We start from the raw sequence: 23,009 nt of genomic DNA, 5'->3' as shown, positions 1-23,009 counted from the left end.
TTCTTTACATTGTTGTCTAAAATAATAAAGACCTATACATTTCCATGTTCGTGTGTGTGTGTGTGTTCCAAGGCACTGGCTCCAGTTACTTTGGTAACTTTCTTAAATTTGATTTTGTTTTCCCCCACTTCCAGCTCGGATTCGCTGACCTCAACTTAGCGGAGTTTGCAGGTTCAGGCTCCACTGCACGCTGCTGTTTATTGGAGGGTTATGACACAAAGAATACTCGACAGGACAACTCTATCCTTAAGGTACTGTTGGGGAGTGAGAAGATTCTGAGGTTTCATTTACTTTTTAAATGAGATGTAACACTAAGGCTGTATTTACTTCCTGGCATGGATGTTAAGAACACTTTAAAAATCCTGTAGATTATTTGAACAGGGGTAAGAGAATTCTTCTGTTCTCCAGTTAATGTTAAATTAACAAAAACCAGCTCCCTTTATTAATAACTCTGTGGCAGCATCTGAAAAGGGGGAAACAGTTGATTGGTGAAACCTTCTCTTGAAATACGACCCAGGTTTGAGAGCATATCCAGGTGCTGACCCTGCTCTGATTGCTAGGGTGTCTGTCCAGGAGATCTTCTAATTAAGAAGCTACGGTAGCACAATAGTTAGCATAGTGCCAGAAAGCCGGGTTCGATCCTTGGTTTGGGTCACTGTCTGTGTGGAGTTTGCACGTTCTCCCCGTGTCTGCATGGGTTTCCTCCTGCAGTTGGAAAGATGTGTAGGTTGGATAAATTGGTCATAATAAATTCTCCCTCAGTGTACCTGAACAGGGGCTGGAATGTAATTTCACAGTAAGTTCATTGCAGTGTGAATGTGAGCCTACTTGTGATTTAATAAATAAATAAATAAACCTCTGGGCCTGCTGCCCAATTCAAGGTGGTGGATGGGTGTCTAAGGCTGCAGATCCAATCAGTGGATTTGCATCCTTGGAAGGACAGCATCCCATCCCTAGAGGTGGATACTTGGGGAGGGAGAATGTAAGCCCTCTGTGATCTGACCCCCTCGGGTTAAATTTCAATTAAGTGGTGACCACAACTGTAAGGCTACCCCTGTGGAGATGTTCATGCTCCTGCCACCTGTCAAGCTTGCCCCTCAGTGGGGGAGGCCTGTCTATCAGCAGCGTGCCCAGTTAGTCCACATACGGATGTTTAATTATGCAGATTAGATTGACTACCTACCTGCAAGCCTGTGCTAGCCCAGCATGCATTTCTGTAAAATTCCCCCCAATTTCAGGTTGGCGACCTTTTGTCAGTTTTTGGAGTTGAAATGTAACCCAGTTTCTCTCTCCTCAGATGTGACATGACCTGCTGAATATTTACAGCATTTTCTGCTTCTATTTTAGATTTTTCACAGTTTATTTTTCTTGGTGGGATCCAGTGATTGCTTGTTGCGTTTGCTTCTGCAACAACAGTGACCGCACTTGAGTAATAAATATCTTTTTTGGCTGTGAAAGACAGCCTTGTCTCTTGCAGTTTAAGTTTATGTTTAAGTTTATTTATTAGTGTCACAAGTAAGGCTTACATTAACATGACAGTGAAGTTACTGTGAAAATCCCCTAGTTGCCACACCCTAGTGCCTGTTCAGGTACACTGAGGGAGAATTTCACATGACCAATTTTGCATGAAAGACTATGGGAGGAAACCCATGCAGACACAGTGACAACTTCACAGAGACAGTGACCCAAGGCTGGGCATTGAACCTGAGTCCCTGGCACTCTAAGGCAGCAGTGCTAACCACTGTTACCGTGCTGCCCATAGACTGTATATAAGTTTATAATTGCTGGTTCTTCTTTTATAGGTAATTAGTCAAAACCTAGTATTCACTTAATAGATGTTAGTCATTGCTGTAATTCTCAAGAAGTTGCTTCATTTTGTTTGAAAGCAAAGGGGTTGCATTAATGCTCTCATGAAACTTCACCTATTTTTGTTTTTAAATGACTCACTGCAGATGGTTTACTGTGTGGATCGTGTACTACAGACCCACTGATAATATACTGCACTGTAGTCAGCTACAGATCTCCATGCCACCATCAGAATACAAGCAACATGCCTTCAAATTTGCAAAGATACTATCAAAATAATGGAGAGTAGGCGTTTGAAGTAATTACAGGGTTGCGATGTTATCTTTGGAATTTAGATGACTTCTAACCTTTTGGTTTGAGCTTCTCTAAACCCTGGATGAAATCACTGCCTTTAACTATTCGTGATTTAATTTTATGGAAATTTCCCTTGCCTTCTCGCAACTACTTTAAAAGCACAGTAAGAAGTCTCTCAGCACCAGGTTATAAAGTCCAACAAGTTTATTTGGTGTCACAAGCTTTCTGCTCCTTCCTCAGTTGACTCACCTGATGTAGCGAGACTTTTTACTGTGCCTATCCCCAATCCAACGTCGGCATCTCCATGTCATGACTTTAAAAGCTGTAATGCACTTTTAAATAGAAGTCTTGTCCAATGTCTTAAAACGTTTTCTCTTCACAGGTCACCATTGGCATGCAACTGTTGTCAGGAGATCCTTGTTTCAAAACGTAAGTGTTTCAGCAATGATTACTGTAGCTTTGCTTATGAATTCAATTCCGTACGGTTACAGCTTTCTGCATGCAGTTAATTATAGCAGCCCGACTTGTATCTTTCGGTAGGCTGACATGGTTTAAACGCACTGCGCTTCCTCCATACTTTATTGTTCTCAAAAGTAACTCATTGCTCTATCAGATGGATTATTCCAAAAATCGACAATGGTTTTGTGGTCATCAGTAGATTCTTAATTCCAGATTTTTTTTATTGAATTCAAATTCCACCATTTGCTGTGGCGGGATTCAAACCAGGGTCGAATTTACTCTGCTGGCTAACCCAGCACCAAGACCCAAGGGTCACTTAAACCAGCCCAAAGCTCAAAATAAAAGAACCATAGAAAATAGAAACAGGAGTCGGCCATTTGGCCCTTCGAGCATACTCTGCCATTCATTTTGATCATGGCTGATCACCAAATTCAATATCCTGATCCACACCACCGCTCCCTGCACCCCCCCACCCCCCCCCCCCCCCCTGCAATTTCCCTTGATCCCTTTAGCCCCCCAGAGCTATATCTAATTTCTTCTTGAAATCGCACAACGTTTTGGCCTCAGTGGGGATGGCGATGGCATGCTGGTATTATCACTAGACTGTTAGTCCAGAAACTCAGCTAAAGTTCTGGGGATCCATGTTCAAATCCCACCATGGCAGATGGCGGAATTTGAATTGAATAAAAAATATCCGGAATTAAGAATCTACTGATGATCATGAAACCATTGTTGACTTTAGTGAACCGGATAGATTTTTCCTAATGTCCTTTGGGGAAGGAAATCTGCCGTCCTTAACCGGTCTGGCCTACATGTGACTCCAGGTCTATAGCAATGTGGTTGACTCTTAACTGCCCTCCAAGGAAAACTAAGGATGGGCAATAAATGCTGGCCAGCCAGCGATGCCCATGTCCCACAAATTAATTTAAAAAAAAAACTTTCTGTGGCCATGAATTCCATGGATTTGCGACTTTCTGGGTGAAGAAATTTCTCCTCACCTCTGTCCTAAAATGTTTACCCCTTATCCTCAGAATATAACCCCCCAGTTCTGGACTCCCTCCACCATTGGGAGCACACCTTCTGAATCTACCCTGTCTAAAACCTTGTTAGAATTTTATAAGCTTTTATGTGATTTTCTTGACTTCACTTAAAGGCAAGAACTCAAACAAATAGCCAGTCGTGTCCAGTGAAGGATCCTGAATGACAATGTGGTTGGAGTTTGACAATATCGCTCACTCTCTTACCAGCTTACACAACGTGACCAGATGCTGACACATTTTAGCTAGTTTACTCCTTAGTTTTTTATTTGGACGGAGGTGGTCAAAGTAAAGTTTATTTATTAGTCACAAGTAAGGCTTACATTAACACTGCAATGAAGTTACTGTTAAATTCCCCTTGTCGCCACACTCCGGCACCTGTTTGGGTCAATGCATCTAACTAGCATGTCTTTCAGACAGTGGGAGGAAACCCACACAGACACAGGGAGAACATGCAGACTCTGCACAGACAGTGCCCCAAGCCAGAAATTGTACCTGGGCCCCTAGTGCTGTGAGGCAGCAGTGCTAACCACTTCGCCGCCCACTGGTAATTGTGTGGAAGCAATAAAATGGTTATGAAAAGTTTGAAAATGATTTTACTTTAAGCGCTTAAAAATGCTAAAGACAGTTTTGTTGTCTGGGCAAAGCAATGAAACAGTGCCAGATGGTGGGTTCGTCTGAGTGTCATGAAATGTGTTGTGGACGAGTCCAATTTGTTTCAGTTGCTGAGCAATTGAAACTGTGAAGTAACACTCTTATCCGCTGTGAAATCTTTCCATGTTCAGAGTTTCTAAAAATGGAACGCCTGTTTCCTCTGGGATCCATATTAAACTTTATTTCATACCAGTTGGAGAGTCAAAATCCATGCATTAAAAGGCAACAGTTTATCAGTTATTTTTAAACATTTTACAGGGAGCAGTTGCTTATTCCAGCAGAAAAGGCATTTGTGAGATCTGTATAAATGGAATGCGAGCAAAAGACCCTTATCTGCATGGATTTTAGTGGCTGGGCTGTGAAGTGGATTTAAGTGGATGCATCTTAGGTTTGTTGCTGTTTAAAGTGGCATCTGGCTCTTCAGGGTTTATTGTGTGTCTGTGGTAGATTAATTCATTCTTTTTGGGGTTGGGGCAGAGAGATGCTGAAATGCTTTGCAATCTGACTATTCCCCTACCTGGGGAACTTGCTATGTGGATTTTTGCTTTCCAAAAATAACCAGTAAGTTCAGTGAAGCTGCAGGTTAGTTATTCTGAATGCCAGTGTCGATGTCCTACAGTGGAATAATAATTAATTAAACTTGTCTTTTAAAGAATAAGCTTAATCTCAGTTTCTCCTGAGCTATCAAGGATAAGGCTCTGATCAGACCCCATTTGGAGTACTGTGAGCAGTTCTGGGCCCCATATCTCAGGAAGGATGTGCTGGCTTTGGAAAGGGTCCAGAGGAGGTTCACAAGAATGATCCCTGGAATGAAGTACTTGTCGTATACAGGACTCTGGGTCTGTATTCGTTGGAGTTTAGAAGAATGAGGGAGGATCTTATTGAAATTTACAGAATATTCTGAGGCGTTGATAGAATGGACATGGAGAGGATGTTTCCACTAGTGGGAAAAACTAGAACCAGAGGGCACAACCTCAGGCTAAAGGGACAATCCTTAAAAACAGAAACGAGGAGAAATTTCTTCAGCCAGAGAGTGGTGAATCTGTGGAACTCTTTGCCGCAGAAAGCTAGGTCATTCAGTGTCTTTAAGACAGCTATAGATAGGTTCTTGATTAATAATGGGATCAGGGGTTATGGGGAAAAGGCAGAAGGATGGAAAAAAATCAGCTATGATTGAGTCTGTTCTGCTATTCAGTGGGCCGAATGGCCTAATTCTGCTCCTGTCTTATGGTCTTATTAATTTTGGCAAATAGTTCATTATTGATGGAATATTTTTGAGGCAGTGAGCTGATTACGTAGCGGAGGTTACTGTTACATTTCAGCAATGTGGATGATTCTTAACTGCCCTCTGAAAGGCCACTCATTTGCCAAAATGGCAGCTCACCACCACCGCCTTCTTGAGGACACAGGATGGGCAATAAATACAGCCTTAACAGAAATGTCCAATGAATAAAGCAAGTTGCTTTGTCTGAAAGTAGAATTGACCTCCCAGAGGATATTTCAACGGTTTCATAGCTTTGTATCGATTCATATTCCTTACCAAGTAATTCCTTCCAGCAATTGTCTTGGGATTAATAAACTTTTTCTGAGAATATTGATGGTGGCACAGTGTGTAAGGGATGGTTCCAAATACAGATTCTACCAAGGAAAGGCAATGAAATGTGATAGGAAGCATTTCTTGGTAGGGTTTTGCCAGTGAAGTTTGTAAGGAGTCAAGAATCTATTACTGCTGCACTGTGTGATGGATTAACCTCTGACATCACTCTCTGGTTAAATGCACGCTCAATAAATTGAACAATAGCTCGTTGACATCCAACCAGTGGTGTCGGGTGACGTTTTTCAGATATGTATGTACAGCAATTGTCCAGATAATGAACTGAATACTAAAAATACACTTCAGTATTTGTCTTGTTGGCATAGTGATACCAGTGAAACGCAGTTGGGCTGGACTAACTGAACTGGATCAGCTGTGCTGTACTATGCCATGTACATAACTGGCTGGCGTATTTGGGAAAAGTTATATTTTTTTCCTTATTGACATCATCCTTTCAGTTGATGGAAATGTGAAGAACTGAATCAGTTCTGTGATTACTTTTATACCAAAATTAACACATCATTCCAAACTCGCAGTAAAGTTGCCAATAACTTTGAACTAGGAAGACTGAAGGAAGCTGGTTCCTAATATGATTAGGTTTAAGGATTTCCCCCTCCATCATTTTTAAATATTTGAGATAATTTTTAAATTTTAATTTGTCAGGAATATATCCCCATATATCTCAGTTTTTGCATTTTCTCTTTGGTTAATTCCAGTAATATCCCATGTCTCCCTGGACTATTTACTGATTATATTAGTGATCTACACACGTGTTGTGTTGTAAAGTGATAAAGAAAAATGTTTAATTTACACCAGAATCCATTAGTTGTCACCACTTACTAATGTCTCAGTTTGCTCCATCTCATGAAACTCATGTGTTTTGATGACAGACTATTCCGTTGCTAAACAAGGCCATGACTGGATAGCCATTCCACCTGTCAGCTTGGGTAACTGAGTTTCGCAGCCATTCCTCTTGATCCTGCTTAGTGCTTGTTGACCCAATGTAGATGGAAAGCTAGAATAGTGCTAATGTGTTTGGTGCAGTGTTGCACAGAACAGCAGAATCTCCCTCATGAATCACTGGGAGGTGTCCACCCTTTCTTATAAGATGAAGGAGCAGAGTTAGGCCATTTGGCCCATCGAGTGTGCTCCGTATTCCATTTCTGCTCTAGTTATTGCAACCCTACATTGCAAGGAGACATTTTCCTGTGTTGTGTGGACATCAGAACTGGTTGTAAGAAGCTTATAATAGGTTAACACATCATCTTAAATGTCTTCCCCTCTCTTTTCCTCTTCTCCCGTTCTTCCCTTTCTCCCTTTCTCTCCCCATTTCCTTTGTGCCTGCAAGTACTCTGAAAGTACCTGGTCAGTTGATCAGACGGTTTAGGTTTGAGGTTGAGAGTTGACGTGAGGATGACTACAGTGGCCCAATATTTCTGATTCACAGAATTATTGTGAGGCTTTGAACGTCAGCAGTCAGGACTAAAACAATTGCTCTTTGTTGAAATAGTAACTGTGGCAACAGTCACAAGCTTTATAGCACCGATCGTTACGCGAAACTTTTCCAAAGCTGCATTGCTGAAGGGGCACTGAAGGTTATTCTTTCCTATCTGAGAGACAAACTGAAGAAAATCTATTGTGCAAACATCTGAAAAGTCAATGCAATATCGCAAAAGATTGAAGAAACCACCAAAACATTCTTGCCAGCACTTTGTAACCACCAAAGAGAGTGACCTTTCTTGAAAGAACAGCTATTGTGGAACATTTGGAAGTTCTACTCATGCCTGACCCTAAAGGAGGTTTCAGAATAGGTACAATGCTTTAATAAAAAATGTTGAATATATCCAAATCTAAACCAGGGCAGCAGATGGTGAGGGTGCCCCTGGCATCTCACGAAAACTTGATTTATTTTCTTGACCCATCAAGCAATATCATTTTGACCACAGCCAAAATGCTTAGTGTTCCTGTTGATGAGCATTGTATGGTGCTGGATGATATACAGCAAGAAAACCCTTTCTCTTGTGCTTAATGTGTCTGGCTGTGGAGAAGGACAGGGTTATTATTTATTTGGTGTCACAAGTAGGTTTACATTAACACTGCAATGAAGTTACTGTAAAAATCCTCTAGTCGCCACACTCTGGCGCCTGTTTGGGTACGCTGAGGGAGAATTTAGCATGGCCAGTGCACCTTACCAGCATGTCTTTCGGACTGTGGGAGGAAGCCGAAGCACCTGGAGGGAACCCATGTAGACACAGGGAGAATGTGCAGATTCCACACACCTATAGTGACTCAAGCCAGGAATCGAACCCAGGTCCCTGGCGCTGTCAGGCAGCTAATCACTGTACTACCGTGGCTATGGATGCATGAACAAGTAATTGAAGGGGTGGTAAGGGATGCCACCCCCATGTAACTCTACCCCATTAATAATTTCAGGACAGGTGAAAACAAATGGGATGAAAGAGTGGCTAAATTACATTCTGTAACAGACCTTAGTATTTCTTCTGTTCCTGGAATTATTGGCATCTTGCTTATGACAGTCTTTCTGTGGCTATTACTAAGTATAGCCTCTAACACTGACCACAAACTGTCCATACCTGTCTAATACTTGTCTGAATTTACCCAAAATTCACACATACCTCCTGCACTAAACTGCAAGCTCGTTCTCTTGCTGTCCTTTTTTCTGGCCTGTAAATATCTCATCAATTAGATCATAGAACCCTACAGAGGAGGCCATTCAGTCCATCGAGTCTACGCTGACTGCAGTTCCACCCCGGCTGTATCCCAGTAACCCCAAGCTAGTCCCTTGACACTAAGGAGCAATTTAGCAAGGCCGATTCACCTAACTTGCACATCTTTGGGCTGTGGGAGGAAACCGGAACACTCTGAGGAAATCCACATAGAAACGGGGTGAATAGAAATGACAGTGACCCAAGCCAGGAGTCAAATCCAGGGTCCCTAGCGTGGCCACTGTGCCATCAATTAAGCTTTGACTTTTCAGGATCTTTCTAGTCCACTTTGAGCTAGTGCGCGTGGGGGTTCCCAGCGAGCGTGGCTCTCCTGCATCTGATTTAAAGTCACTGAGCCATCGAAGCGTTTTGTGTACTCGAGCCCTTGATGTGGGGTTTGGTCTCTCCACCGTAAGCTGATTTAAAGAGCTGAGTGCTCCCACAGAGACAAACGCTGGTAGCAATTAGGATCACACTTAACCATGGGACCAAACTGGCTGTGTTTGCACACAATCGTGACAAAATACTAACAGGCAGCAAAGCTGTGTTGAAGGCAGCGTTTACAACAGGCAGCTTCTCGCCTGTTTGTGTTCATGATCCTCTGAAACACATCACTCATTGCACAACGAATGCCGTGAAATTTTATTAGCTCCGCAGCGCATTTAGAACCGATGCTGGAGTTAATTTGCTGTAAATCTTTCCATTGCAGTTAGAAAATCTCCATTTTGTTTCATTGTTTCTGCATTCTGTTTGTGACAATACTGAGTGTGTGTTAGTGTGTGCTGCCCTCTGGTGCCTCTGACCATCTGGACCGGGTTCAACACCAAGAGGTACGTACAAAAACAGAGGGACCTGGACAGGGTAGATGGGGAGAAACCGTGGAAGGGGAGAGAATCCGAGATCAGCAAAACAAACAACGGCAACATGAGGAACAAACTTTTTTTACACAACGTGGAACGAGGACCTGGAATACTCTGCGGTGGAGGCAGATTCAATCCTGGCCTTCGAAAGAGAAACTGGCTGATTATCTGAACTGAAGGGGCAGAGTGGAACTAATCAAGTTAATCTTCCAGAGAGCCAGCACAGGTAGAGGGGACTGAATGCTCGTCTCCTGTGCTGTAACCAGCTCCATGATTCTATGAATATCTTGTAATCCTCATCAAAAGTAAAGTTTGTTTTATTAGCCACGAGGAGGCTTACATTAACACTGCAATGAAGGTACTGTGAAAATGCCTTAGTCGCCACACTCTGGCGCATGTTCGGGTTACGCTGAGGGAGACGTTAGCATGGCCAGTGCACCTAACAGGACGTTTTGCTGAAACCAGAGCACCCAGAGGAAACCTATGCAGACACGAGGAGAATGTGCAGACTCCACACAGACAGTGACTGAAGCCGGGAATCAAACCCAGGCCACTGGAGCTGTGAGGCAGCAGTGCTAACCACTGTGTGCTACTGTGCCGTTCAAGTCCATACCTGTCTAATACTTGTCTGAATTTACCCAAAATCTCACATACCTCCTGCACTTGTCACTAAACTGCAAGCTCTACCTCTTGTTGGATTTTTTTCTGACCTGTAAATATCTCATCAATTTTATCATAGAACCCTACATTGCTGAAGGAGGCCATTCAGCCCATCGAGTCTGCACCAATCCCACCCAAGCCCTATCCCCATAAACCCATGCATTTACTCTAGCTAGTCCCCCGACACTAAGGGGCAATTTAGCATGTCCAATCCACCTAACTTGCCCATCTTTCAGGCTAAGGAAGGAAACCCATGCAGATGTGGGGAGAACGTGCAAACTACACACAGACAGTCACCCAAGCCAGGAATCGAAGCCGGGAGCTTGCTACTGTGAGGCAGCGATGCTAACCACTGTGCCACCATGCTGCCTTGCCATTTCAGGGCACAGCTATTAAGAAAAAAATAATTCCAGGATCTTTCCCACCATTAATGATTAAATTGAGTACAAAAAGTTTGAATTTTAGAGCAAAGAATTCTGGAAGAAGAAACGCAGGCTCCTTTTGGTAGACTGTACATTTGTTTTCTATTGGTGTCCTTCACTTGTTAATTTTTTAATCGAGTTCTGCTGTCATAAATGTCCAAATAAGGAAGTGAGCTTGAGTCTGTCCACGGTCTATAAAGGATTTATTTTAACATTTATTGAAGATGAGTAGCTGCCAGAAGCACAATGCTTACTGACTGCTTGGCATCTAGAGAGAGCATGGAACGTTCCCAGACTGGGGATAACACAGACTATAACTGTGATTGAATTCTTTCCCCTATCCACTAGAACTATTATTGTATGTGATGTCAGAGCACAACTGGCACTGTTATTTCCTTAACTGCATGTATCTTTCTGAATGCCTGTACTCGCAGTGATAACACAAAGATTGGCAAGTAACTCACCCATTGATTTCCCCAAAGCCTGCTACATAGAGTCAGGAGTGTGATGGAATATTCCTCACTTGCCTGAATGGGTGCAGCTCCAACAACACTCATGAAGCTTGACACCATCCAGGACAAAGCAGCCCTGCTTGATTGGTACCACATCTACAAACATTCAATCCCTCCACCACCGATGCTCAGTAGCAGCAGTGTGTCTGTACTATCTACAAGATGTACTGCAGCAATTCACTGAAGATCCTTAGACAGAACCTTCCAAACCCACGACCACTTCCATCTAGAATGACAAGGGCAGCAGATAAATGGGAACACCACTACCTGCAAGTTCCCCTCCAAGCCACTCACCATCTTGACTTGGAAATATATCGCCGTTCCTTCGATATTGCTGGGTCAAAATCCTGGAATTCCCTCCCGAACGGCAGTGTGGGTCAACCCACAGCACGTGGACTGCAGCGATTCAAGAAGGCAGCTCACCACCACCTTCTCGAGGGCAACTAGGAATGGGCAATAAATGCTGGCCACCCAGCGATGCCAATGTCCTATGAATGAATATAAAAAACAGAATGTTAGTCTGAATTTTGTGGGTAGTTTAAGGTGTAAACTTTTCTTTATCTGTAAGCTTATTCTGGGAATTATGGGAATTTGTTCTCCTCCCACTTTCCCAAAGTTGTATGTCAAACTGGGTGCCAGTTCCACACGTGCCAGTAACCATTCAGTGTCCCTCTTAAGTGGCCATTCTGTGTAGGGCAGGCATGTCAGTGCACTGGCTGTGTACCCTTCTGGGTGTTTGTTGTGACTATACCCTGGTGCACCCTGCGCGGCATAGTGGCGCTGTGGTTAGTACTGCTGCCTCACAGCACCAAGGACCCAAGTTCAATTCCAGTCTTGGGTCAGTGTCTGTGCGGAATCTGCACATTCTCTCTGTGTCTGTGTGGGTTTCCTCCAGGTGCTCTGGTTTCCACCCCCAATCCAAAGATGTGTAGGTTAGGTTGATTGGCTATGCTGAATTAACCCTAGTGTTAGGGGAACTAGCAGGGTAAATATTTGGCATTACGGGAATAGTGCCTGGTTGGGATTGTGGTCGGTGCACACTCAATGGGATGAATGGCCTCCTCCTGCACAGTGAGGATTCTATGAATCTACATTACTGAATGGCAGTCGACCTCACTGTCCCCAGACTACCTCTGGCCAAGGATGCCGAGTCCAGTGTTTATGCCATCTCGCTGCCTAATCTGAGCCCGGCAGCTAACTCAGACCAGGCCAGGCATCAAATCTGGAATAAGTAGTAAAATAAATGTTTGCTTAAATAAACAAAAATACTGGAGATGCTGGAATGTGAAACAAGCAGAATGCTGGAAACTCAGGCTTGGGGAGGGAAACAGAGCCAACATTTCCAGTGTGTTTGACTCATCGTTAGAACTGAGGGGAAAGTCTGGTAGATCCTATACTATGGCTGGAAGAGTTTTCAGCTGAATATAGTATCTCTCTCCCTACAGCCAGACCTGCAGAGTTCTTCTTTGTTTGTTTGAAATAAATATTTGTGTTTGGTTATAGCACTATCTTGCTGTGGAAACTTTTGACAATATTCATGAAACAAGCTCGCTTAGAGCGACCATTATGTGGACAGCACTCGTCATTGTTCTGTGCTGCCAACAGCTCTCAGATGCCTGGCTTATCTCTTGCTTTCGCTCAGCTGAGCAATTGGAAATTTCCTTTGGTGATGTTGTAGCTCAGCGGAGAGACAGTAATGTTATTGTTTCTTTTCGGATTTGAATCAGGTTTCAGATGAAGAGATAACGTTGTATTAATCTGCAGCCCATTCTCTTACCCAACCCCGATGGTATCTGAACTGAATTGAAACTTGAGGTCTCCCAGATTAACTTGGACGACATGTCATTTGGCCAGCTGTAAATCTCGTGTTGCCAGTCAAAATATTCCAGCCTAACGTGCAGAATTTTGAAAACATTGCAGCTCCTTCCTTGTGTTGATTTCCACAGACCTGCCTGTACTGCCAAGTCTATCGCAATCCCAGGCCAAGATAGCTCCTTGCAGCTGGACTGTAAGGGAGATGGGACCACAGAAAATGCTGCCTCCGGTGGCTTGCATTCAATGAGGCAGCCAAAGCCCCGGCCTCCACTCAGCTCAGGTAAAAGATATTCCAGTTTCTTTGTTTTTTTGTATATATGGCCTATGTAGTACCTGCTTCTTAACACAAAATAAATGATGTGTTTTCACTAAATTTACATTCTAACCTTCATTACCTTCTAATCCAACGCACTCCCACCTGATCTCCCAGATTGTACCTCTCATTTACGGGAGGTAATTCAAGACTCTGCCAGAATCTTAATTTGCACCAAGTCCCATTTTCCCATCATCCCTGTGCTTTCTGCCCTAAATTGGTCCCTGGTTGAGCAAAGTCCTGATTTTAACATCCTCATCCCTGTTGTCCAAGTGTTCCCCACTCCCTCCTATGGCTTTTCCCCTCCCTATCTCAGTAATCGCACCCAACCCTAATCTGCCCTCATTCTGATCTCCTGACCATCATTGACTTTTTAATTGGTCATAGAATCCCTACTGTGCAGGAGGAGGACATTTGCCCGTCGAGTCTGCACCAACCACAATCCCACCCAGGCCCTATCTCCATAACCCCATATATTTACCCTAGCTAATCCCCTGACACTAAGGGGCAATTCAGCACGGCCAATCTACCTAACCCACACATCTTTGGACTGTGGGAGGAAATCGGAGTACCTGGAGGAAACCCGTGCAGACATGGGGAGAAGGTGCAAACTCCACACATAGTGAACCAAGCTGGGAATCAAACCTGGGTCCCTGGCACTGAGAGGCAGCAATGCTAGCCACCGTGCCACCATTGGTGGCCATTCCTTCAGCTGCCCAAAACCTAAGCTCTGAACTTCCCTCTTTCCACTTCTCAGTCTCTCTACCTCCTTTAAGGCACCCCTTAGAAACTACATCTTTGACCAAATCTCTGTTTGTGGCTCAATGTCGCACTTGTTTTGTAATACTCCTGTGAAGTGCCTTGGGGCATTGTTAGTGAAGCTGCTAATATAGCCATTTCCATCTGTCTGGTACAAATGAAAAGGCAGTCTTACTCATACTCATTACACTCACTGTAAAGGTTAAAGATGATCTCATGCAGTAGACCCATAAATCTGAATTACTTAACCAGAGCAGACACTGTTGTTTCTTACTCATTCGTTCACCTCCATTTGGGAAATTTCTGAAATGTAGTCATCTGTACCAGATAGCCTTGATTTAGTTTACTGTTCCTTTCAACATATAGCCCTCTACACTAGAAATCCTTAAAGATGAGGGTTCCTTTTATTTTAGAAACACCTCGGATGTGGGTCCGAGGCAAGCCTTGCCTTCTTGCGAGTAAAATTGAAATTCTTTCTGCTGACTTTACGACTGTCCTTTGTAGTCAGAGCAGGTCCTGCCCACTGAGCTGCCGTTTATTGGGCTCATCACACTCATAGGCTCAGGAAGCTGAGCACAATCAATCAGACCTTCAGCTTAAGTGATCATGTTTCTAAACAGCATGTCAACCTCTTTATGGTATCTCCTTAGCATTCCTAATGGCTTCCAATTGTCCAGTCAGCGGGAATATCAATTAGTTAACTCCTGCCTTAAGGAACCATCAGATGTTGTTAAAAAGATTCAATTTTCTATTGACATGTAAAGACCAACTGCTGATTTATTGATGTGAAACACCTTGGGACATTTTATTACGTTAAAAGCGTCATATAACACAAACCTGCAGATCTTGTGTTATAGAAAGGTCATCTGCCACACACCACTTTAGGCCCAGATATGTGGGTTCCTCAGTTAGCTTTAGAGTCAGCTAGTAATGTCAGCCTTACAATTAAAATGAGAAAATATTACTCATTGGCAGCGTATAATTTGATTTATTATTGTCATATGTATTGGTACACAGTGTAAAGTATTATTTTTTGCACATTATACAGACAAAAGCATGCCATGAAGGAAAGGAGAGAGGGCAGAATATAGTGTTTTTAAAAGAGTTTGAATAAAGTTTTAGAAGCAGAGGATGAGAGTAAAAGATAGAGTTAGAAGTTATGCTGGGCACAGCTCACTACAAGTCACCACACTTTGATGCCATCTTGGATTTATATTAGGAAGCAAATAGTTTTTTTTAGTTTTAGTTTAGTTTATTCATTAGTATCACAACTAGGCTTACATTAACACTGCAATCAAGTTACTGTGAAAATCCCCTAGTTGCCACATTCCGGCGCCTGTTCGGGTATACTGAGGGAGAATTTAGCATGGCCGATGCACCCTAACTAGCATGTCTTTTGAAGTGTGGAGGAAACCCACACAGACATGGGGAGAATGTGTGCAGACTCTGCACAGTGACCCACATCGGGAATTGAATTCAGGTCGTTGGCACTGTGATGCAGCAGTCCTAACCACCATGCTGCCCCACACGTTTACTTAAGGTTTGTGGCCTCTGAAAGGCAGGCTAGTATATATAACTGCACATTAACAGCATGGTAACCATATCACATTGCATGAAACTCACTTGTTGTCAACAATAGATCATCAAGACTCTCAGAGCATGTGGCTATTGAGTCATTGTTGCCTCTTTGAAAGAGCTATTCAATTAGCTCCACTCCATTGCTCCTGTAATTTTCTTACCTTCAAGTATTTATCACATTTCCTTTTGAAAATTGCTAGTTCAGTCGGGTCCTGTTATCCTTTCAGGCAGTGCATTCCAGATCATCATAACATGTTATAAAAAGACATTTCTCCTCATCCCACCTGTGGCTCTTTTGCCAATTACTTTGAATCATCCAATTTGCCATCAGCCATTCCATGCCAAATTTACTAGAACATATATATTAACTTAAATGTCAAGTTACCAATGCACAGACTATTTTCAATGATCTTTTATATTTTAAACTTAGAATTTTATTTGTTGTGTGCCCCTTGTAAGTACATTGGACAGTACAAGGGATTCTCCTTCCCACTGTGATGGTTTTTGTTTACATGTAAAGTTTTTAAATCGTTTCCCCCCCCACCCCCACTCTCCATCTCTTTCCATTGTAATACCACAACGAAAATATTGCACTCTAAAAGGTGCAACACTTAGCACAGTCCCAGCCAGTATTTGTCCTTCAATAATTGAGCAGAAATGGATGTCTGCAAGCTGCATAGTGGAACACCTAGTTCCTGCACCCTGCCTCCCCCAACTCTGCACCGCTGTGTTACAGTTTACTATTGTCTTGAGTATGTTAAATTGATTTTGTAAGCCTGACTCACCTGATGAAGGAGCAGCGCTCTGAAAGCTCGTGATTCCAGATAAGCCTGTTGGGCTTTAACCTAGTGCTGTGAGACTACTTACTGATTTTGGAAGGACAGTGGAGCTAGTCACAGTACCATATGTCATTGTCTTGTTTCTGCTAGGCCTGACTGAAGATGCAGAACAGACCCCGTCCAGCCCAGATGAAGTGTTTCAAACTGGTCATTCTCGGAATTCCAGCTATGCCAGTCAGCATTCTAAAGTGTCAGGTAAATATTTCCTGTGTTTCTGAGTCCTCCTCCTGGGGGGAGCATTTATTGTAGAGTGGGGAGTTGAGCAAACCCAAGAGTCTAAATTATCAAATACTGAGGAATGTGATGCTGGATTTGATGAGAGGACAGTGAGCTTTCAGTATTGTTGGACTGGTTTTCTTCCAGCCTTGCTATTCAGTGCAGCCCAGATGAAAAATTTGAGGTTGGGGCTCAGTGGAATAGTGAATTTTCTCGACAAGGCGGTGGGGAGTAAAATGTGCTGTTACCCAGGGCAGTGAAAATGAATAGTGCAGCAAAGTTGACAGAATACCAGGCTAGGATTCAGAGTCCAATTAAAGTAACACAGATGGGGGAAGGCTAGTTTTTAAATAAACCTGTGCGTGACTAGAAGCTGAATGTTTGCTGTTGGAATTTTAGGAGAAATAATAATGGGGGCGTACTCTTCAACCCTGTTCTTTATACACATGTACCCTTTAATCAAAGTCTTTTAGTTGTTGCTTTGTGTACAGAGTGAGACAATGAGATGAATTCAGCTCTCCCTATAATGCAGTACGAAGACTTTGGTTGCCCTTGCAATGTTTTATCCACTGGGAATCGCAGCTTCTGAGTAACGTTTTAATCCTGTAATTGTACGACAAAGATGATTTTGATGAATGGTGACAATGTCCTTCACTTGAAGTGACATGTTGCTCCTGTAATGAAAGAACCTAACTAAGTGTGGGTAGGAGGTTGGAATTAAAAACCTTAGCAACTGAAGCAGTTTATTTATTAGTTTCAAATGTAGGCTTAAATTTCTTTGATAATCTCGCATTCGCCACACTCTGGTGCCCTTTCAGGTACACTGAGGGAGAATGTAGCATGGCCATTGTACCTAACCAGCACATCTTTTGGACTGTGGGATGAAACCGGAGTACCCAGAGGAAATCCGTGCAGGTATGGGAAGAATGTGCGGAGTCTGCACAGTCACCCAAGCCAAAAATGGAACCCAGGTCCCTGGCGTTGTGAAGCAGTGGTGTTAATCACTGTGCCACCGAGACGCAAGAAATGACTACAGTCCATCCAGTCTTTGGTGAAGCAAATGGATCACTGTCTCTGTGGAGTTTGCCCATGTCCTTCCCATGTCTGCATGGGTTTCCTCCCACAGTCCAAAAGATGTGCGGGTTAGCTTGATTGGCCACAATAAATTGCCCCTTAATGTCAGGGGATTAACAGGGTAAATATGTGGGGTTACAGAATGGGGCCTGGGTGGGATTGTGGTCAATGCAGACTCAATGGGCTGAATGGCCTCCTGCACTATAGGGATTCTGTGATTCTAAAAGAACTGACAGGGTTTGAAAATTCCTGATGGGTTTTCCCTGTGGCAGCAGCCTTTTCTGCAGTAGTTTTATACTTTTCTCATCAACGTAATCCGACCTTATTTTGGAGCGGAGTACAATTTAGTTTTTAAAATTTATTTTCAAGATACCTATCTAACCTTCCCAGTCCTATATGATAACCTGGATTACCATCATTTGTGTCTATTGTATCTGTTTCTTTAAACAGTTTTTCTTTTTGCACTCGGCAAAGTCAGCCCCAAGGAATGGAGCACTTTGTTGTTTTGGTTCTCTGTTACCGTCAGGTATTTACAACCTAATCAACTGCAGAGCCAAGCTCCTTTCATTCTGCACAACTGCAAATTCCAACCACAAAGTAGCTCCCTGCAGCACTGCTGCTTTGTTCTCCCCATTTCCCACAAAGGTTGTTCGCTGGGTGTCTCTGTTTAAGGTTTCCAGTTAATAACAGATTAGAGTTTTATGCTATGCACCATTAGGATTTTGAGATGAGCCTGGCCACCATGCATACCCATTTGACCCTGAAAGCGAACGGAGAGATGAGAGACTGTCCTTGCTGTGCTCTGGGTTGGATTCAAGATTGAGTGTCAGTATTGAAAGGGGCAACATGTTAAGCTGTTGTTTCATCCAATGCCCTGTAGAACTTTTTTCATTCATTCGTGGGACATGGGCATCACTGACCAGCATTTATTGCCCATCCCTAGTTACCCGAGGGCAGTTGAGAGTCAACCACATTTCAGTGGCTCTGGAGTCACTTGTAGGCCAGCCCAGGTAAGCCTGGCAGATTTCCTTCCCTAAAAGACATTAGTGAACCTGATGGGTTTTTCCGATAATCGACAATGGTTTCACGGTCATCAGTAAATTCTTAATTCCAGATTTTTTTTTTATTGAATTCAAATTCCACCATCTGCCGTAGTGAGATTCGAACCCGGGTCCCCAGAAGATTAGCTGAATTTCTGGATTAATAGTCTAGCGATAATACCACCAGGCCATCGCCTCCCCATACACTTAAATATCTAACTATTTGCATCAATCATGTTCATTGTCCCCACTAAACCCCACACGTGCGAAAAATGTAAAGCCACTCGCATAGAAAAATCAACCTGTGCAGATTGAAAGGAATTCAGGGTTTTCACAATAACTTCATTGTGGAGTTAATGTAAGCCTGTTTGTCTCTAATAAATAAATTTTGACTTTAACTAAACACAGTGCTGGAAATACTCTTGGTCTGGCAGCATCTATGGAAAGTGATAAAACAGAGTTGACGTTTAGCCATTCTGAAGAAGAATCGTAATCAACTGGCAACACTCACCATTTTTTTCCTCTTCCTGATGTTGCCAGACCTGTTGTATATTTCCAGTATTGTGATTATTTTCATTTCAGATTTCCAGCATCCAGTGGGATAGCATGGTGGCGTAGTGATTAGCATTGCTGCCCCACGGCACCAGGGACCTAGGTTCAATTCCTGGCTTGGGTCACTGTCTGTGTGGAGTTTGCACATTGTCCCCATGTCTGTGTGGGTTTCCTCCAGGTGCTCCGGTTTCCTCTCGCATTCCACAGATGTGCGTGTTTGGTGGATTGGCCATGCTAAATTGACCCCTAGTGTCAGGGGATTAGCAGGGTAAACGTGGGGTTACAGGAATTGGGCCTGGGTGGGATTGTGGTTAGTGCAGACTCGACGGGCTGAATGGCCTCCGGCGCTGTAGCGATTCTATGATGAGAACAAAGAAAATTACAGCACAGGAATAGGTTCTTCGGCCCTCCCACTCTTTATGGATCATACTGTCCGATTGAACTAAAACCCCCGACCTTTCGGGGAACATACCTCTCCATTCCCATCCTATTTGTGTATTTGTCAAGACACCCATTAAAAGTCATATTGTTGCCAGGAGAGGTAGTGGAGGTCTGCTTCCACTACCTTCCCCGGCAGCGAGTTCCAGGCACCCATCACCCTCTGTGTAAAAAAAAAACCTGCCTCATAACATCTCCTTTAAACCTTGCCCCTCACACCTTAAACCTTTTCCCCTAGTAATTGACTCTTCCACCCTGGGAAAAAGCTTCTGACTATCCACTCTGTCCATGCCCCTCAATCTTGTAGACTTCTATCAGGTCGCCCCTCAACCTGCATACTGACATGCAGTACTTTGATTTAATTAAAGGGAAATCGGTCATTTCAATCCCAAAGTGACTCTTTTCATCTCTGATTTTAGTCTTATAAGCTTAATCATTCAGCAATTAATTCAGGTTTACGGGGGGAACATATTACGTTATTTTAGCTGTAGGCACTGGGATCTCTAATCTACTCCACACAAGCAGCACAACCTTTAACCATATTGAAGCAAAGCTCAAGGGACAGCAGTAGTTTGGGCTGAGGGAATTTCCGATAGATGAGGAACGAAAGCTGTTTAGGATTAAGGCCATGAAGCGCATAACCTTCTCCTGCTAATCTTTTTTAATCTGCGTCCTCTTGTTAGGAGGAATACAGTGGATTGAAAACAGTTTAAGACCCCCTTCAGAATCTAAATCTGTCACAGATTGCGTTTTACCATAGTTGTCAGTGCAGCGATCTAAATGCAGAAAACCAGGTGGATTTAAAGGGACTTTTATATTTAACATATCCTCCACATGCCGATCAGTACTAAATTTGGCTACGGGATTAACCTGGTGCTCTGATGCACTGTAGTAGAATATCGTACAGCATTAGTGTGCAATAGGTTGAGGGCCTGCCAATCCACATCAATGGATCTCAATATCATGGATATGGATGTTGCTGACATTTTTTGTTCTCATTCTCTGAACTCTCCCATTAGAAGAGAATATTTCTCTCTATTAACTCTCTGTCATACTATTGCCTCTGTTGGTTCACCTTCAACCTTCCACACTCAAGGATTTACAGGCTAAATTGATGCTAAATGGGGAAAGCTTATGCAATCTGTCTTCATTAATTAACCTTTTGAGCCTTTGATGGGGCGGCACTGTGATTAGCACAGCTGCAGGGACCTGGGTTCAATTCGGGCCTTGGGTGACTGTCTGTGCGGAGTTTGTATGTTCTCCCCGTGTCTGCGTAGGTTTCCTCCCACAGTCCAAAGATGTGCAGGTTAGGTTGATTGGCCGTGCTAAATTGCCCCTTGATGTCAAGGTGATTAAGAGGGTAAATATGTGGGGTTACAGGGGATAGGACAGGACCTGGGTGGGATTGTTGTCGGTGTAAGCTCGATGGGCCAAATGCCCTCCTTTTGCACTGTTAATTCTATGATCAGTCCTGCATGGACCTCCGATCACAGACTTTCCCTTTTGTTTCCTGCACTCTGTCCCATTCCAGAGTAGTTGCTTAAAAGTATTATTTCTTTAACTTTTCCAATTCGGGTGAAGGGTCATTGACTGGAACATTTTAGATTTCTCTCCTTGGATGCTGCCTGACCTGCTGAATTTACTCAGCATTTTTCTGTTTGTTTTCAGAATCACAGCACCCTCAATATCTTGCTTTTTTTTGTTTCATTCTGGTCACTCCTCACCTGTACCTGGTTTTTGAGGCAATTATACTGTGTCTGAGTTTCTCTACTCAAAACTAGGCGCACCACTTCAGATCGGAATGGCCCGAGCTCAGTACAGCACTCTCACTTTTTTTGAATTCTAACATTTGTCTACACGATTTCCTTTGCTTATCCACAGCTCCTGGTCTCAGCATTAAGAAAACATTCGGATGCAAAATCAATATCTCACAGCACTTCTTAACATTTGAATGCCCTCAGCCACGGATTTGTCCATTCTCTCACCCTGTCTGCGCCTTTGTAACTTCCAGTTCCTATCCACACAACGTACTGTGCATCTCAACTTAGTGTTGTCTGCAAAAGTGGATATGTAACTTTCTTTCCCTCCGTCCAAGTCCTTTGTATTTGTGGTGAAAAGCTGAGGCTCCAGAAGAGATTCCTGCTTTTTATATCCTGACGACTCAAGAACTAACCCTTCATGCTCGCCCTCCTGTTAACAGGGCCATGTTGCGAGGTTACCCCGACTCCCTAATTTTACTGATAATCTTTTGGGTAGGGCCTTGAGCTCAGCCCTGCATTAAAGAGTGAAGCAAAAACAGAACGTTAGGAACACTGAGCAAGTTAATCAACGTATTTGCAGGGAACAGACGCGTTAAACCTTCTGGTACAACCCTATGTCAGAGCCGGGAAAATAATCAGGATTTAAATGGGGAAAAAAGCAAGGAGTAACAGAAGGGAAAGAGCACACAGAGTTAAGAATGCATGCTCAGGAGCAACAGGAAACGGTTAAAAGGCTGGATATGTTGTCATGAGACTAGGAAGAATAATAAAAGAAATTTAAAGACTTTGCTAGAATAATGAAACATTTGAGTCTTTATTTTAGGAAAGAAAGCTCTTATTGACCATTATTTCATTGGTAATGTTGAATAATGAGACATTTCACATCTGGTATGAATATTCCAGCTACAGTTTGTTTGTGCTTTGGGGTGATGTCATGGACAGGTTCGATGCCAGATTCTGCTCACTCCCTGCTATTTTTTTAACATGCACTGTAATCTAATGTGAAAATCATGCTGGTGAAGTAAATTAGTGCCAGGATAAAGGTCTATTGGTGATGGAGTGCAGAAGAATAGTTACCCGATTCACAGGAGAGAGCAGTGTGGTGCCAGATGTCCATGTCCCCATGAGGTGGTTTGTTCTTTAGAAAGCCTGGGGTTAAGTTGAATTGTCGAATTAGATTAGTCATGTTGGACGTATCCATGGATAGTTTAGTTCTTAGTCGTCCAAATTGGATAGCAATTTTTAACCAGTTGCTGTCAAGTAAAATTGAGCTAAAAGGGACAATGATCCCAAAATTGGTAACTCGGTGTGTGGCTTTTATCTGCAAAGAAAATTCTACATGTGGGGTGGCACGGCGGCACAGTGGTTAGCACTACTCAGTGAACCAGGTTCAATTACGACCTCCGGTGACTCTGGATTTTGCACGTTCTCCCTGTGTCTACGTGGGTTTCCTTCAAGGGCTCAGGTTTCCTCCCACAGTCCAAAGATGTGCAGGTTAGGTGGATTGACCATGCTAAATTGCCCCTTAGTGTCAGGGGGACTAGCAGGGTAAATACTTGGGGTTACGGGGATGGGACCTGGGTGGGATTGTTGTCAGTACA

At 43.2% G+C, this 23,009-nt stretch overlaps 1 protein-coding gene across 2 annotated transcripts in view; it reads left to right on the top strand.

Moving 5' to 3' along the window:
* Positions 1–23,009, top strand: part of LOC145358089 (early estrogen-induced gene 1 protein-like) — a 119,710-nt gene that overhangs the window by 85,884 nt on the left and 10,817 nt on the right. For both annotated transcript variants that reach the window (XM_080211763.1, XM_080211762.1), the window contains exons 4-7: positions 135–251; positions 2,483–2,529; positions 12,971–13,119; positions 16,419–16,523. In XM_080211763.1, the coding sequence (XP_080067889.1) occupies positions 135–251; positions 2,483–2,529; positions 12,971–13,119; positions 16,419–16,523 (418 nt within the window). The remainder of the gene's footprint in view (positions 1–134; positions 252–2,482; positions 2,530–12,970; positions 13,120–16,418; positions 16,524–23,009) is intronic.

The sequence above is a fragment of the Carcharhinus amblyrhynchos genome, chromosome 25, assembly GCF_965287045.1.
Source record: "Carcharhinus amblyrhynchos chromosome 25, sCarAmb.v2.hapA, whole genome shotgun sequence".
Classification (NCBI taxonomy): Eukaryota; Metazoa; Chordata; class Chondrichthyes; order Carcharhiniformes; family Carcharhinidae; genus Carcharhinus; species Carcharhinus amblyrhynchos.
This window is presented reverse-complemented; position numbering and strand designations above follow the sequence as displayed.